The sequence below is a fragment of the Cololabis saira genome, chromosome 10 (assembly GCF_033807715.1).
Source record: "Cololabis saira isolate AMF1-May2022 chromosome 10, fColSai1.1, whole genome shotgun sequence".
Classification (NCBI taxonomy): domain Eukaryota; kingdom Metazoa; phylum Chordata; class Actinopteri; order Beloniformes; family Belonidae; genus Cololabis; species Cololabis saira.
In genome coordinates this window covers 26791409-26810005 of record NC_084596.1, presented here as the reverse complement: position 1 = coordinate 26810005, position 18597 = coordinate 26791409, and the positions used below count along the sequence as shown (strand labels likewise).

At 39.8% G+C, this 18597-nt stretch overlaps 1 protein-coding gene across 1 annotated transcript; it reads right to left on the bottom strand.

Annotated features, from left to right (window-relative positions):
- Positions 1-875: 875 nt before the first annotated feature.
- On the bottom strand, positions 876-15506 carry LOC133452741 (tetratricopeptide repeat protein 39C-like). The gene is made up of 14 exons (XM_061732342.1): positions 15088-15506; positions 12484-12532; positions 11093-11221; positions 10817-10931; positions 9631-10036; positions 8567-8735; positions 8375-8468; positions 8185-8292; positions 7986-8095; positions 5425-5548; positions 5208-5305; positions 4942-5046; positions 4826-4864; positions 876-1577 (listed from the first exon to the last, which is right to left on the bottom strand). Exons 1-14 carry the CDS (start codon positions 15231-15233, stop codon positions 1488-1490), a joined length of 1782 nt encoding a protein of 593 aa, XP_061588326.1. The 5' UTR covers positions 15234-15506; the 3' UTR covers positions 876-1487.
- Positions 15507-18597: the final 3091 nt, after the last annotated feature.

Here is an 18597-nt window from a genome sequence, read left to right as displayed (position 1 = left end):
AAAAGTCACCAAATTTTGCACGCAAGCCAGGCCTGGCGAAAAATGTGATATTTAATGGTATGCATTAATGGGCGTGGCCTAATGGCTCAACAGCGCCCCCTAGAAAACTTCGTGCCTCAAGCCCCAAAATACGGTTTGACGTACATGCACGAAAATCGGTACACGCATGTATCATGTCGCAACTTAAAGAAAAGTCTCTTGGTGCCATGGCCCAAACCGAACAGGAAGTCTGCCATTTTGAATTAATCATGTAATTTTGGCGCAATTTATGCCATTTCTTCGGCCGTTAATGCGGCCCGAACCGCAAAGTGCACCCATGTGTTATACATCAAAATGTGCGTTTCCATCCTGCGACAACGCGCATTACTTTTCTCAGTCAAAAGCGTTACCGTGATGACGATAGACGCCAAAAAGCGCGCCCCCCTTCATCTGATTGGTCCATATTTGATAGTTCCTACATTCTGCCATAACTTTTTAATGGTTTGATATAGAGTCGTGGGTGGTGTCATCCGTTAAATGTCCAGGCCTGAAGACATCTACATGAAAGTCATACAAGCGCTTCCACTGCAGCACGCCTGAACGTGCGCAAGCGTGCGAGGGATCGTTCATCGCTGCTTGCAGCTTTAATTTGTAGTTTTTAAAAGTAAAATCTTATCTTTTTCTGTGGTTTGCATGTTGAAGTAAACTGACTGACTGCTGTACTGTATATCACTGAAATCAGAGATCTTCTCCACCAGAGTGAAAAACTTCTGATGATCCTTAAACTGTCTTATTGGGTCCTCCAGAAATGGAGTTCCTTAATTTTCTTACATTGACTTTCGGAGGGAGGGAAGATTGAGGGAGGGAAAAAAAAAACAAAAAAACATGCACTTCTCAGACTATTTTATTAGTTTTGCAATTTTATTAATCATTTTGTAAGAAATATAAAGTAAAACAGCCGACAGCAAAACCGTGCATTCAGGGCACTCAAAATTGGAACAATATTTTGCACATTTATTAAAATTTGTATTCAAGACATATTTACAACTGATTATAAAACGACTGCAACTAAAGTGGGAGGGAAAAAACAAAAACGACTGCCTTATGCTGAGTGGATAAGCAAAGTCTGGAACACAAATGTGGAGCGTCAACACTGAGGAGGTTGTAATGGCTTTAACATTCAGAGAAGTGCTTTCACAGGTTCACGAGACAAGTGGCTCAACTCGTTTCCTAAATCTGAGGACAAATGACCCATCTGCACAGGAAATATGCTTGCTGCCTTTCAAAATGACTTTATAGACCTGACTTAAGCATTTAAAAAAAATAAACTATGTAAGACTTAAAAAAAAAAGTTAATGTTTTGTGCAGTACAGTAAATATCACTAAATCCTCTTGTAATTATTCTCCATGAACATCAAAATAAAAACTAAGTGGAACCTAGTATGCAGAATAGTTATGTGGCTTTTAAGTGTTATTTCTTCCAGTTCTTCGACGGGGCAGGTTGAACCTCAAGGCTGATCTGTGGCTTTCGTAGAGTCGAGGGCAGAGTGAATGCGAACGTGGAGTCTGTTCTCAAAGTCATAGCCGGCATAGTCCTCCTGCAGAAAAGTATGCAAAAGGTTAAATAAGATGAATTCCTAGTCTGCTTTCCACTCGCTGATAAGAGTACAAAAATTAAAGATGCAGGCAGCATCCTGGCTCCTCCTGTGCTCCTGGCAGACACTGGTGCATCTGCTCAGTCATGCAGGGATGGATGTCATCGATACAGAGTGATATCTGCTCTCAATCAACATCAGCTGCCAATTTACGAACACAATCAATGTCACTGCAGCAGAGATCCCAAACCCCATCTAGGTGGGTGAAACTACATATGAGCTCACGCAAGCTGCTGCAGTCTGATGAAACTGGCAACCTTTTCTATTCCCTCAGAGACCACTACCAGCCATCTGTAATTTGGTGTGAAATGGTCTTCGTTGCTATGCATGATTTCATCCCATGAACAGTAAATGCATCCTAACTAAAAATAAACATTTCTGCAAGATGTATTCCCTTTCCCCTTAAGGGTCCATGTCAACCTCGGTTTCCTCATCCCAAAGCACCATGACATCCAGGAAAGAAGGTGTCATTTCATGAGCAGCACAGTGACAAGAACCAGCCACATACCGCTATCCTTGTTTTTCGTTATAACACCCACCCCCACCCCCCCCCCACCCCCTTAAAGTTTGACAATTTTGTTCATTCTCACAGCCGATTTCTATGCCAAAGTTATGATTTTCACTCACACTTTGAGGCATAAGGACACAAACTCAGAGGTTGAAAAGAGTACTATCACTTATTTCATTTTTCTTAAATACAAATATAATTCTAGGTATAAAAACTCACTTAAGTAAAAACACTTATTTAAAAGTATTCAGAGTATATGCTGCTTACTGGACGTTTTAATAGCTAGAGGCAGGTCTCTTGTTTCCAACTGATTGTTATAAAAGAGATTCCTTCCTTCAGCACAAACTATAACAGTACATTTTCCAAAAAAACATGAAAGTGACATTAAATGTGGTAGTATCCTTCTCTGGGGTCCAGCTGGTCTGCATGAATACCGCTTACTTCATCCGTTTCCATCTTTCTTAGGACTTTATCAGTTTGTTCTCCTTCCATCTTTTATTTATACAGATATACAGATGTATGTATATGTATATACCACGCACCAAGTTTAGATCCAGAAAAGGCGCTCGACTGTCAGATGGTCTTTTCTATATAAAGCTCTTTAAAAAATGTAACTTCCACAATATTACTATCAAAACTCTGGCAGCACTATGATAAACCAATGGCCTGAATTAAAATACTTGAACTCATTCCACTTGCATAGAGGAACACAAGGATGCAAAAACTGGTGCCGTTTGCCTATGACCTAATAGCTTTAACACAACCTGGTCAAATACTTTAAACTGATGACTGTGTTGGAAGAATATGGCCAATTTTCTGGGTATAAAATAAGTATAAATAAAACCCAAGTTTTATCGTTCAACTTCAACCCAACAAAGGAACTTACATATAAATATAATTGGAAGTGGGAAAATGATTTTACATTTATAAATATTTGGGGATTAAACTGCATAAAGATAATTCTCAAATGTTTGGGTTAATTATCAGCCATTGATCTCAAACGGAAAATCTGATTTCTAGAGGTGCAATTAAATTTCCTTTTTGAACTTGAGCTCTGGGATCAAGTCAGTCACAATGAATGTTCTCCCACGCTTGCTTCATTCATTACTTTCAATGCAGACCAGGTAAAATACCTCCCAAGCAATTTCAAGAGCTAGGATCAGGTACAAAAAACTGCAGCTGAAGAAAGAAAAGAGGGGTAATGGGCCTCCCATGCCTACAGGACTATAATTACGCCATCCAGCTGAGACCATTCATTTGTATATGTTCAACATCCTACACATCAGGTTGGAAAGAAATAGAAGGCACCGCTGTGAAGGGTAATCCAATTATGGCTCTGTTGGCTGATGGCAAGTCCAGAGTGAGCTGGTGCTTTCAGAAACCCCCTATTGGACTGTATATTTAACCCCCTGAAAACAGTAGTTAGATCATGTAAACTACAAGACTCATTCAAAATGAGGAGATGGTGCAAAAAAACAAAAATGATGACATATTTAAAAACTGGTCCCTTAAACGCCTCACATGCTTTAACTCGTCTCTCCACAAGGGGTAATTTAGATCTATGCTCCGAGTGCCTGCAATGTGGGATGTGTGGAGGTCCTTCAATCATTAATGAAAACCAGAACAATGTAACAAAGTAATCTCCAGACTGTACAACGGTATTCAGCTCTCGGAACAAGGGAATACAGACTACATCAGGAAGAAATGGGAAGCTGAATTAAACAAACCGATCCCAACTGAAACCTGGGAAAAAATATGCCAACTTCCATGGACTTTTACATCATCGACTGGATGGCGAGAGTTCTGTTGGAAGAACATTGACAGGTTTTTCATCATCCATCTCAGGAAAAAACGTTTAGCCAGAGGAGATTTCTGCTGGAGACTGTGTGGGACTAGGGGAGCCACGCATGAACATATCTTTTGGGATGTCACATTATAAAAAGTTTTTGGGAGGAAATCCACAATCACATAGAACATGTTTTTGGAGTTAAGTTTCTTTTTAAATGCAGCACTATGTACGTATATGGCTGAAATGCTGAATAGAGATGATAGAAAATTGTTTGGTCTACTTATGGCAGCTAGTAAAAAGGCCATCATGAGAAATGGCTGATAGTTGAACCACCTTCCATTGAAGATTGGCTTGAAATTTATATCATGGAAGAGAACATTTTCTCAGGATTCAAAAAGATATATTTTAAAGAATTTGACCAAAATGGTCTGAGTATATAAAGCCTGTAACATCGGAGTTCCCTCCCACTTACTACCCTTATTTTATATTACACTGCTGTGTCTGTACAAAGGTGTCTGGTTGTGAAGTAAGCATCTGCACCTCACTGTTTTGTTTTCATTCAGTCGTGTTTTTATGTTCTGTCATTTCTTACAACTTGCTATGTTTTGTATCGACTAATAACTAGCAAAAGAAATAAAAAGAAAATTACAAAAAAATAAATAAATGCCACAAGGTTTCAAGTATTATGAAACCTCTATGAACATTCACTGGAGTAGCTTCCAGGGTAGTAAAACAACCAACACAAAAAAGTATACAGTTACAATACTGATGAACCCCTGACAGAGAAGGTACTTTACTTACAATGGTTGGGATTTATGAGTGGTAAATGCTATATTTGTTACTGAAACTAAATAAATAGCGAAGCAAACAGTTTCAAAAAAGTGCTTACTGTACCTTAGCCTGGAGCATTAGCATTCGGCCATTCATTGCAGTCTGGGGTGAAAAAAAAGACAAAGTTAAGTATTAGACCATGTGACCAACTCTGATGACGGTCTGTTTCATGAAAGTACCTCTGGGGAGTTTAGCAGCACACAGGCCAGTTCATAGCAGGAGTAGGGCTGCACATAAGAGTTGCTCAGACGACCCACTTCGTCTCTTGCAGCAAGATGGAAACACTATTAAAAAATAATAGTCGATTCAGTCACAACAAGCTTGAAATGAAAATTGCAACAGCTTTTATTGCTGTGATCTGAGTACATGGAAGGACTGAAATAACTCTGTAGGTGCAGCTTCACCATGGCAGGTATCAGCTTTCCTGTTGTATACATGAACGCACCTCAATGGCATCTTTGGTATTGTGAAGACATTTGTTTATGGCACCTAGAAGCAGGTTTTTCAAGCCTGCACATGAGGCATCATCAATCCCCTGCAGGACTAGAACACAACCGAAAGGCCATTAGAGTCTGCATATGCCAAATGACACAAGAGAAAACAAGGCAGCAAAACTACAAAGTTATCGTTGAACCAGAGTAGACACACTTCACACTGTTTACCATGTGTCATCGTGTGCAGCTTAGCAGTGGAGCAGTTGGGCAGAGCTTTCCACAGATACAGAATCTCAATCACGGACAGGATGCAGACCTCTTTGGATAGACTGGAGCTCCTCAGCTTCTCAGCCTGATGGGAAAACACACACATACACATCATTGATTTTCAGTCCTTTTCCATCCCAACACAGAATCATCTGGAACATCACTCACCCCTAGTGTTGTTTTTGGCAGCCCGTTTCGATTTTAGTTTTAGTCTAGTCTTTGGGTCAAGCTATCATTTTAGTTTTAGTTCATACTCCTTTTAGTCGGGTCAAGTTTCAGTCGACTAAAAGTCTGAGCATTTTAGTCTTATTTTAGTCACAATTGTCCATGACCTTTTTAGCAGAGGTGGAAAAAGTACAAAAATATTGTACTTAAGTAAAAGTACAAATTTTCTGCTTGAAAAGTACTTAAGTAAAAGTAAAAAGTACCCATTAAGAACATTACTTAAGTAAAAGTATAAAAGTACCTCAACTTAAATATAATAAAGTACCAAAAGTACATGGTGTAAAATGTACTTAAGTACAAAAGTAAAAAGTAAAAAGTACAAAATACAAAGTACAAAGTACAAAATTATTTTCAAAAGGATTGCAAAGAAATGAAGAATCCAAGAATTTGCTTACAACTCTAAATAATGGTGATATTATTCTGACCCCTTTAGCTTTTGTCTCCATTACCCCATTTTAATTTCTCCCTTTGCTCATCACTGCTGCTGTCCCCCATTGGCCCCGCTGACAGGTCCACCCCCAGCCTGTAGTATGCAGTGACAACATTAAGCAACCCCAGCTGATAAAGGATGAGACTTTTGAACTTTTAAATGCCAAAACCACCTTAGAAGGGGTGGAATCAAAGAATGGTGCGCACGGACACGCGTCGGCTGCCGCTCAAGGCTGATTTATGGTTCCGCGTTAAATCAACGCACACCTTACGCCGTAGGCTACGGCGTAGGGTGCGTGTCGCCGCGTACCCTACGCCGTAGCTCTGCGCCGGTGTAACGCGGAACCATAAATCATCCCCGCTGTGCTGTTCTTTAATTTGTAGCGAGTAACGACGTGTCCAATTTTAAATATAGCGGATTAAAAGTACGATTTTTTCCTTGAAAATGTAATGAAGTAAAAGTAAAAGTACAGAAAAATGAAAGTATCAATAAAAGTACAAATTCTCAAAAATCTTACTTAAGTACAATAACGAAGTACTTGTAATTCGTTACTTTACACCACTGCATTTTAGTCTAGTTTTAGTCAAAGATTGTATTTAGCTAAAGCCATTTTAGAATTCAAACAAGGTTATCTTATTATTATTATATTATTGTTACCCTATAGACTCAAGAATACATTCATTCTAGATACAGAAGACGCTCTAATTTGGGTTTACAACATATTTATTTTTCCACATTTCTCCCCATCTTTTTCTTTTCCGACGACACATTCGGTTTTCTTTTCCACGTCTATGTAGCGAAAGTGTACCCAAAGATAGTCTCTTCCTTCTCTTTCTTCTCCCAGCCCCAGAGAAGATACCTGCGTGGCCGGCCATTGGTCCATTTCTCTATTTAACTTTTTTTTAAATTGACATGAACCTAGAGCTCTGCATTAAGGGCATCCGCCTCTAACTCTGCAGCTGCATCTTCTGGATCTGATTCCCTGCGGGCCGCGACTGGGATTGAGGACGTGACGTCACCCAGCAGCAGCCACTAAACCAGAGGAAACTACTTAAAAATGGATACTAATGCCGCTTTTACACTAGTATCACCTTAGCTCGGTTCTACCCGTTTTGCGCTTTTGCATTAGGGCTGAGACGGGTAGAGGCACTCCAAGCCGATACATTTTCTGTAACCATTTCAGTGAGGTTCTATAGCGGGCTGAGCAGGGACTATTTCTGAGGTCACCACCCTCCACGCCTCTGATTGGTTGGGGGGCGGGGCCGTCAGACGTTCGAATCAGGAAGCGGGAATCAGCGCGAGGCGACTCGCGGCTCGCAGCGATTTTATTATATAGCAAAAACGTCTGTTTGGTGATCCAACTCTGAGGTGCAGATGTTCATAAACCTGGTGGCTGTCGAGAAAAAATTAAAAAAGCGATGTAGACGGGCTGATTTTTTTCTCAGCCGCTCCCGGCTCCAGCTGATTTCTCATCTGCGCCGACACAAACAAAGGTGCTGCGCAATCGAGTACGTCACAGCAGCTTCACCCCCCCACCCCTGGCAGTGCGAAAACACACGTGTGGAGCCGTGTAAAGCCGCGCCGAGTCGGGCCAAGTAAGTCCTAGTGCGAAAGTGCCATTTCTTTGTTATCACATTTATTCTCGTTTTGGTCAACAAAAATGAAGACACATTTTAGCATAGTGTTTATTTTGTAATCTACATTTTAGTCTCGTTTTTAGTCATCTACAATATTGCATTATATATTTAATTATCGTTATCGTCACATGACCAACATTTTCATTGTGTCTCGTTTTCCTCAGGTGATAATTGTTCGTTGACAACGATATTTAGTCATAATTTTCGTTGGCGAAAGCAACTTAACTCACCCTCTTCAAGGAAAACAGCTCTATCTGATTGTTCTTGCGTTTAAAAAGTTTCTGAACATCCTTGAAAACTGTAACCGCTCCCTCCAGATCTCCTGTGGCTCCTTGGCACACTACAACACACAAAAGATTATTAGCAGTTATAAGCACAAGAATAGTTCACTAATCCTCCATAAACCAGATTCTCCCATAGTTCCATTACCTCCTGTTAAATAGGCGTAGTAGCACTGGGACCAGCGGGATTCAGTCTTCAGCCGCTCAAACGCTCTGTAAGCTTCAGTGCAGTTCAGTTCAATCATGCTGCACCAACCTACAACATTCACCAATCAACAAATTATGATGCAAACAAGCTTATGCAAAGCGAATTTGAAATCTGGGATGGGGAAAAGTACCTATTTCATATAAGCAGATGTGCTGAATCTCTCTGTGGTCAGAGGCCAGATCTAAGGCATTGTTGAAGGACGTCAAGGCACCGCTGATCTGGCACTAGAAACGGGAACTTTGGAGTGTGAGTCACAGTGAGCGTTCCCAAGTCAGGAGAAAGGTCCAAGAAATACTAAGGCTTATTCTTTATACGTCTTTACCTCAAGGCGCTGAACTCTGCCTTTGAAAAACATGAAGAGGGAGGAGTTTGGATACATAGCCTCTCTTTGTTGAATAATGGATTTGGCTTCAATCAGGCCTGTCTGTGTGTCTGTGTCATCCAGTGCAAAGAAGGGCTGCACAACTGTGTGGTACCACAACAGGGCCAGGCTGGAAGGTGAGAGCACACACGGTATGGTAAGCTTGCAAGATTTTGATCTGACGCCATCATTAAACAACAAATATTATATATAAATACTAGTGATGCACCAAATGTTCAGTAGCCGAAATTGTTCGGCCGAAAATAGCAAAAAAAAACACTTTCGGTGTTCGGTGGAATAAGTGGGGAAAAAACCGAACAATTAATAATGCCGTGTGATGACGCAATCAAACAGCGAACAGCGTGGAGTGAGGGGTTTGCGGTGTTAAACGCAGCAAACATGTCAGCATGTCAGCTCATTACTTGGATGTGGGGAAAAAGCAGAGGACACGAGAAATGATCCAGACTGTGTTGGATTTGGGAAAGCCGCTTGGTGATGGAGACGGTCACGGGACGCACAGCGCAGCAGATGGGGGAGAGAGCAGAGAAAAGGGCCCGTACTAGCGATGCGGTGCATGCGCGAACCTTCACTGTCAGATATGACGAGATCCTCCAAGAAAATAAACCAGATTTTCACAATTGTTATACAAGGCTTAAAATTGCGGAGATCAGCCCCACCGCGACCCGATTAACTGGATTTGAACGGGAGAAAATGAAAAAGGATTATGAGAAAAAATACAATAAGTACAGTAAGACAAATTGTGACTAGCTGGTATTTTATTGCACATTTATTTGATTTATGCAATGGTGAAAAAATTGGCAAAAAAAAACTGCAAAGAACCGTTGTTCGGTATTATTCGGTATTCGGCCAAGTGTTTATTATTATTTTCGGTTTTGGCCACAAATTTTCATTTCGGTGCATCACTAATAAATACATATTATTAGAAAACAACTTAAAGAAGAAGATGCAACTAACTAAGTACAATCAGGAAACCAATTCACATACATACTCACTCACATACTCACGTAGCTAAAGGGGCCTTCATGTCCTTACTTTCACTGGCAAACTTGAGCGTCGCCAGGCCTTGGTGCCGGTCTCCAGGGAAACCCAGCAGGTTGACGATCTTCAGCAGGTGTGGTGGTACCATCGAGATGCAGAGGTGGAAAAGACCGTAGCCAAAGCTGACGGATCCTTTTAGCCGATCCAGAACCTCCGGGCTGATGTTATCCTGTCTCTGAGGTGGACTTGGTCCGGGTGAGGAGGAGCGACTGAGGTCGGACGGTTCTGAGGCAGAGGACGGAGACGGAGACGACATCCCTTGCTGCTCAGACGCTCTCCTCCTGCAGCACTCCTGTAGCTGTGTGATGTCGCTGTAGCATTTGTTGTACATCTTCCAGGCTTTGCGGAGGATCCAGCCTCCTTTGATATATGCTGCCGGGGGAATGAAGCGGATTTCAGTGAAACATGCCATCCTTTACAATAGCCTACTGGCAGTTAAGGTAGGCTTTAACATTATGAGTGACAGGGCTGGGCGATATATCGAGATTTTAATATATATCGATATATTTTCAAATGCGATATGGTACGAGACAATATCGTTTATATCGATATAGCTTATTTTGTGACAAATTGACTGTACATCAACGCTGACCCCTCTCGCTGGCAAAAAAGTACCTTTGTGTGCTGAAACCTGACAGTGTTGACAGGTTAGTTTTCCTGGCACAAAATCTGTAAAATGTATAGTAGTTGACTTGTTGTAATTATTTGAGATTTGCTCAAAGAGATGCAATATCTGTTTACATGTTTTATTTGAGATCTGCACAAATGTTTTGTTATTTGCACAACTGTCAACCTCAGTGGAAAAGTCTGCCTGTTACTGTCTACATTGTATTAATTGCACAGTGTATTTTAATTTAATTGTTATGCAGGAAAGGGATATTTGTTTTATTTTATTCTAGAAGCATTTGTATCAAAGTATTTGTATCAAAACTGACTGTTTTTTTAAGGGTTTGCCTCAGAAAAAAATTAAGCTAACGGAGATGCTATGCTATAATGCTTTTCGAGGAAACTCCAATTATGTCAGAAAAAATATCGATATATATCGAGTATCGCCATTCAGCTAGAAAATATCGAGATATGACTTTTGGTCCATATCGCCCAGCCCGAGTGAAGTCCTCACCATGAGCCAACAAATACTAACGGCTCCCTTACCAGACAGCTCCTGCTTGATGAAAGACAGAACGGCGAGGTAAACCTGGCAGTCTGCAATGATGATCTGCCTCTGGAGCCGGTCAACTGCAGTCACCAGCGATCTCTGAGAGTCCATCTGCCCACACAAATACACACTGATGAGCGACAGGCATGCAGGGACGGTAGCAAGCAAGCATGGTTTCCACAGTCTGCTTTTCAGGCAAACTGCAGTAGCTCTGCATAAATTTAACACATACTGCATGTCCCAATAAATCAAATATTAAACAGGTCACTCACATTCCTTCTGATCTTATTTTTAATAGCTTCAATGACCCCAGTGTTTTCACTCTCACACAGTTTCTCTGTAGCTTTGAGGTCCTCGAAGGCCATCTGCATTTTCTCATCTTCAAATGTCATCATGGCATTCTACGCAATAAAAGACAGATTCATTACTTACGTAGGCAGCTTACATACCCAGTTTAGGATGATTCATGGGTTTAAAAGGAGAAACAAAAAGTTTAATCCTGCACTGCATGTTTTTTCAACTGAACCACAGAAATCAGGAAAAGAAAAAGAAGAGTTCCTAAAAGTGGTCAGAATTCAAATTGACCTTTAAAATATTGGTGATCGGCTTGTAACATGAGACACAAGAACAATTAAAAACTGATAGGACCACTGAAATTTGGACACTAGATTTACAATAAAACATTGCTCACATTGGGTTTTAACAAAACCCATCTTTTCCATGATCATCAACCAAAAACTGACATTTTTTATTAGTAAAAGTTAACAGACCTGAGAAACTCTTTGCAGCGATGTTGGATAGTTTCACAACCCACAACCATTAAAAAAAATAATTACCGTTAATACAAAAACGGGAATGTCACCCATGGTGGTGACTTAAAATTATATTAGATTTATGTTAAGTTAAAGTGGGCTGGTAAGTGAATCTATACAAAGACAGATACCTTATTAAGTAAAAAAAAACGTTTTTTATTGGTTTTCAATTCTATTTTAAAATTTAAGTATTGAATCATTAAGAAACATAATGGGGTTACTGCATCAGTAAATGTCAATGTTGATTTTTTTCTTCACTGAGAGAATTAAACGTGCAATTCACATGTACATTTTTAAAAAAGCATTCTTTTTTTAAGTGTCAATGTATTAACTAAGTGTGATTATATCAGCACAGAGTAATTACTTCTGATATATAGTCCCAGATCAAACATGCTGTCTTCATACTGAGCTTCTCTTATCTTATAATAAAAAAAGGAAGAAAAAAGAGCACAAGAACTTGCTTTTAGTTTTCAGAGTATTCCACTTCTCGTTTATCTCTTTTTCAGTTGTGTTTGAGTGCAACAGTTAAAAGTCATTTTGGGTAAAGCTCCTGCCAAAGGAATGTCATGTAATGAAATAACTGCATTAATTTGTCTGAAAACTTGATTAAATAAATACCATATCAACAGACACTTTGATTCAGGAGTATCCAGACTCACTTTGTCACAAGTCTATTACTTTAGCGCCAGGACAAAAATGTGTCACAGAAGTTGAATGCATGGGAAATATTCTTAAGCCTCATAATGCAACTGAATGTTTAATAAATTAGCGTTTACATTTTTTTTGCCACAGCTTTAGATGTTTATATAAAATATAAGATTCCAAAAAAGACATGTTCATACTCGACTCACCAGGAAACTCACAAAACTGGCCCCGAAGCTCATTAAAGGACTGTGGTTCCTGAAAGAGAAAATGAAAGCATGGAAAAGAAAAAAGTTTTATTTACTTATTTTGTAAAGGACTACATCGGTTTGGATGCTGTGATGTGTAAAGACCTCCTATAGTTGATCTTGTCCTTTTATTATCTGTTATGATAATTAAGTAACCATGACAATGGGGAAGTTGTTTCTCTGTGGGAGCAACAGATTACGCTTCCCACAGACCAGGTAATGCTTGGAATGAGAGCTGATATCCAGACAAGTTGAAGAGGACACATTGCGGATCTAGGGGAGGAGCAAAGCCAAGAGCAGGGAAGAACAAGTTTAAACCCATCTCTTATGTATTTTGTGTTTCAAAGAGACATGCCTGCTGGAGCACACTCCCAACTCCTGTGCCTCTACCTAACAGAGACAGACAGCGACAAAGACTGCAAACAGACGGGTAGATATGTGCCCAAGACATTTGACTATGGATATATTATTTCTGTGTTTTCCAACAAGGCAGCAGACATGTATTACCTAACATCACTGTATATACAAAGGCATGTGCCGTCTTCAGCTCAGTTGTTGCTAGGCTACAAACCTAACACCTCAATGCAATCATGTTTATCCTTGGAAAGTTAAACCACGCCTCTCACTCTTCAATGCTTACAACACTTTAATTCTTATTTACCCATTTCTGTACACACAACTATATCATTTCACTTTGGAGATTAATCAATATTCCTAATTCAATAATCCTAATCATACTCCACTGATTCACAAGTGATAACATGAGCCAGTGAAAGTAAACCAGAAGCAACTTCATTGTGAATAATATGGCAAACTGCTTGATGCTGCCATTCCTAAACTTGTGTGTTGGCATGTTTCACTTCCCTTAACATTTTCTTGCTGATGCAGTGGTGGAGCAGGATGACACCTACAGCTTAAGGCAATTAGGGGAAGAGGTGACATTTTGCTTTTCACAGGGGGCCAGGACACATAGGGGCTGCCCTTCTGTGGCATTAACATGTATGTTTAAACTAACTCCTTTTAGACAATAATGAGACTTTATCATGAAAACACAGAATGACAGGATGCATGGAAAACATAAGTCAGTTTTTAGTTAGCTGCTTACCCTCAGACGGACGTGTTTAGACTGAAGACCCCCTGGATTAGGCGATTCATTTCAAGTTTCATACTTTTATTTAAACCTACTAGAATCTAACAAAGTGATTTCCAAATCAAGCCTGGACAAGTGTGACTGAGTGGGACGTTTCAGGAATGACAGACCTTAAATAAGCATTTGTCTTTTGTAAACATTGACATTGAATATTATTAAAACAGGAACACCAGCCTGTCGTTATGCTTAAATCAACATTATTATAACCACTCATTCAGGGTTTGCGCATGACAGGTCCCAGTGTCAAGTGAGTCTTTTTCTGTGTACTTTGTCAGCGTATTAAAATATAACTAATCCTGTTTGTGTTGAGATATCTGGCAAGCGTGACAAGGATGCTGGGGTTTAAACATACTACCACACACACACAAAACTCCTTCACATGATCATTAAAGCTACACTGGCTCATCTGGAAACATTAGATGCAGCTGACACAACACTGAATAGAAAAACATAGTCCATGGGCCAGACCAGATATCAGTACCACTCAAGGTGACAAAACTTGCTTATAATTTTTGAAAATATCTATGTCTGTAGATGATATTCTGGTATGATAACCCTTCCTGAGTGGCAGCTGTATCATAGTTATCCACCCCCTTCAGAAAATTACATTTTAGATGCTGGTACATATCCCTGTTTACACTCATGTACAGGATATCTGTCAATGTTTCACAATATTGTCTTTGCTTAAAAGGTCCCCTTTAAAATGATACCGTTCATTCAAGCTAAGATTTGTGGGTATATTATACATTTCCTGAATCCTTATGGTCCTGTGAGTATTCCAGTTTTTGTCTTTTGTGTCTCTGTTGTTCCTAGATGACACAGAGCTAAAAGATAGTATATCATTTAGGTTTGTTTCACATCTTAGCTTGAATGAATGCTTAAAAGGTCCCCTTTAAAATGACACCAAAGACAATATTGTGCAACATTGACAGATATCTTGTACATGAGTCTAAACCAGGATATGCAGCAGCATCTAAAATGTAATTTTCTGAAGGGGGTGGGTGACTTCATGAGCTGATAACTATGATACAGCTGCCACTCAGGAAGGGTTATCATACCAAAATATTATCTACAGACATGGATCTTTTCAAAAATTATAAGCAAGTTTTGGAAAGGTTATCATACCAAACTATCATCTATAGACATGGATCTTTTCAAAAATCCTAATTAAGTTTTGTCACCTTGAGTGGTACTGAGTGACAAGTGAAATGTTGGGCTCTGGCCCATGGACTAAAGCCTGATTTATGGTTCCGCGTTAAATCGACGGCGCAGCCTACGGCGTAAGGTACGCGGCAACGCGCAAGGTACGGTGTGCGTCGCCGCCTACCCTACGCCTTTGCTCTGCGTAGGTGTAACGCGGAACCATAAATCAGCCTTCACACCATCTTTACATGTTATTGCATGCAGTAACAAACCTGTATGTTTTGAAGAGCTCATCACTCTCCTTGAATCCGTTGTTTAGCAGCATATTGATTCCTTTCAGAGCCAGCTCTGCGTCATTGATCCGGCCCGGCTTGTCTCCATGCAGCTCCCCGGGAGCTGGCTCTGCCGGCTCCGCCATCAGGCTCCCGGAGCCGGCGCTGCCTGGGGAACCGGCCCGGTCGGTGGGGGAAACGAGGAGGCCGGCCGGTGTTTCTGGATACTTCACTTAAAAGTCAGTATAGTGTCAACCGGTAGCGCAGTTTTCAACAAATGTCGTCATATCTCTATTTTGTTTTTCAAGAAGACTAATAATAACCGAACGTGTCTGCATAACAAACCGTCACAACAATCACATGAACGCGGTTCTGCTGCCGGTGTTGGAGTGGGTTGAGTCTCTGTTCCGTATTCTGCCGCCTATCTGCCCGCTGTGCTGCTGCAGGAAGTACTTTTGCTGCGTTCCATTTAACTCGGAAGTCGGAACTCGGAACTGGGAATGACGTCACAGCCGAGTTATCAGCGTTCCAGTTACAAAGTAGGTAAACAAGTTTGTAGTTCGCATATACCATATGAAAAATGTAAATTACAGTATAGCAGCATATATATGCCGAACAATACTTGAATACGACTGATTTAGTGTGACCAAAACTAGAATGAAGTGCTACGAATTTTTACAGAGCTCTCTTCTACTGTTTACAACCGGGGCAGCCATCTTGGAATGTGAACTCGGGGGTGGTGAAGACTCTCCCACTTTCCCAGTGGGAAATCCCACTTCGAGGGGCGTTCCAGTTGAAAAATCCAACCGGGAACTGGGAAATCCCCACTTCCGAGGACAAATGGAACCCGTCGATCGTGAAAACCTGTCACCTCGCGGGAGCCCGCATTTAAAAACTGACGCACTTAAAACTAATTCTTACATATAACCAGGGGTGCAGATCCGATGTCAGGATCGGGGGGGACACCAACGTGATTTAAATTTTTAATGTTTTGCCAATATGCAACTCATACCATGCCATAAATTGATAAAGGCTCGCCAAAAAATACTGCACAGGGAATCATTTATTGTGCTTACCTTTCATTTTTATTTGTCCTAAACAGCCAACAGTGTGTGTCACTGCTTACTTAACTGTTATATTCGTAAATCATAATTTTAAGGGTTTTGGACATGTAGTGTCTACTCATCTCAAATTCTTCTCACCATCTTCCTTTTATCCTATGGGACTACTTTATGCACGATCAATGCGATCATATGGATGAAATATGGAGCCCTAAACAAGTTGTTTAAACTAACTGATCATGTTTTAACACAGATATGGTGGTAAACAGTTCTAACCCATTGCTAAGAGCACAATAAACACAGCACAAGTTGACTCAACATCAAATTTATTTACATAAATGCCCATGTTTGTTTTCATCTGTCATTTTCCAGGACTCCCTGGAAGAAGAGATCCTGTATCTTAATAGGCTAACTCTTCTTGTCTGTATAAAATTTTAAAAATATTAATTCAGACTAAAAAATAATTTATGGAGTAGCAATACTTTCATTCTGTACACCTCAAAACGCACCGTGGATGTATTATTTTTTTAGAAATATATTTTTAATAAATATTCTACATATTCAACTTTTAAGTCTGAAAATACATTTGTTAAATTTTGAACAATTTATGGTATTTTTATTGGGGGGGACATTTCCCCCCCGTCCCCCCGGGATCTGCACCCATGCATATAACACAACCTTATCGCTAATAAATTTAGTACAATTAAAAAAATAAAGAACTGACTCGGTTTTTTATTATTATACAGATGCAATTATATACAAATAAAAGCGATACGATTCAATTGTGCACTTCTCTTTACGCCTTAGTTTTTGAGTTGATGTTAAATGTCTCAAAAGACAATTGCAGTTAAAAACACACATTATCTCAACTCAAATTCAATATTAATTTAACACGCGTTTTAATCATTAGCCTCATGTGAACAGAACAGGATGATACGTTCATTTGAAACGACTGTTCGTATATAGACGTGTTTTTAAGATAGTGAAACAATGTCAATCCGCCTTTTTTCTCGATATATTCGAGATGACAAGGTTTTGTGGATTACAGGTTTCATAAATTCCCGCGATGTCATCTCCACGGAAAGGTTGCTTCTTGCGCCGCAACACCATCGCTCGGCGTGTTCCCGAGCAGGAAATATGCTGCATTCAAGTGCTGCACGAATTACTCGCTTTCTGAAGAGTATGTGTTTCAGCGACGCAACAAACCGAGAGCAACAATTTCACCCGCACAAAGCAAATCTCAAAATGGTAAAACTAGTATTAAATATTTAAAATTTGAAGAAAAATGTTTTGATTGAGTCCATTAATTCTATCATTTCTGCAAAGGCGTTGCATCAATTTGCCTTCACGGGGGAGGAGAAAATCATTTCTTGTGCTATAGCTCGCCCATGACATCATTTTTGAGGCGCAACAGTCTCTTCCCATTTTTGGTCGCAGTTTTATGGGCCTGGGTCTTTTTATTACGTCTCTGTCTTTTCGTAACTGAGTTTAGTTTTTCATCATCCGTCGTGACAGACAAAAAAACCACGCGTGACAACAGCACCAGAGTGGGCGCGGTCCTTTTTGAGTTACAGACGTAACATCTCGTGCATTCGTATATCTACTCACAATAGTACTCTCAAATTCTAATTTCCTATATTTTTATCTGACAAATGATTTGCATAATATAGTTTTTATTATTATTGTTGTTGTCGTCGTCGTTGTCATCTAGTCATAATTTCCAATTAGGAAAACCATGTGGATGACAGTGCTGGATCTGTTCATCAGCTGTCTGTCACTTCACCTATACATAACTTAGCTGCTAGATTGTCCTACTGATTATATTAGCCAACACTTTATACTTTTATCTCTCCTGTACAGATTAATAAATTATTCATATAATTTACTTTGTTGCATTTCTTGTATTTTATTAGGCTATGTGTTTAAAATGTTATGATAAAAGATGACAAGGTAATATAGTGATATACATTTTAATTACCATGTCCTGTCAGCACAGCACATGTGATACAATGGCTATTTTAGCTTTACCTGTTAGGCTAGGCAATTAGGCCAGGGAGCAACATCTTGTACAGCTGTAAGCGGTTTTTTTTGTCTTGTGGGAAGTCCAGGTTCTAACCCCTGGTTCATCTCTTAAACTTTTGTGTCATTATAATAAGTGTCCTTTCCTTTTTTGCCCACTTTCTTTACTTTTTTTCACAACTGGCAAATGTAAGGACAGTCACTGGGTCAAGGAAGAGATGTCTATATACACACATGTACATGACTTATGTTTAGACTTAAAGCATATTCTCACTTATATTAACACTGTTAATGTGTCCCTGATCCTAGACAACTGGTTTTAACAACTCACTTTCAGTAAATTTGATTAGTAATCCCTGGCCAGTAGAGTGAAATACATCACAAAGTGCAGCATAGTCTTTCAAAAATATTCCATTACCAACAACAGAGG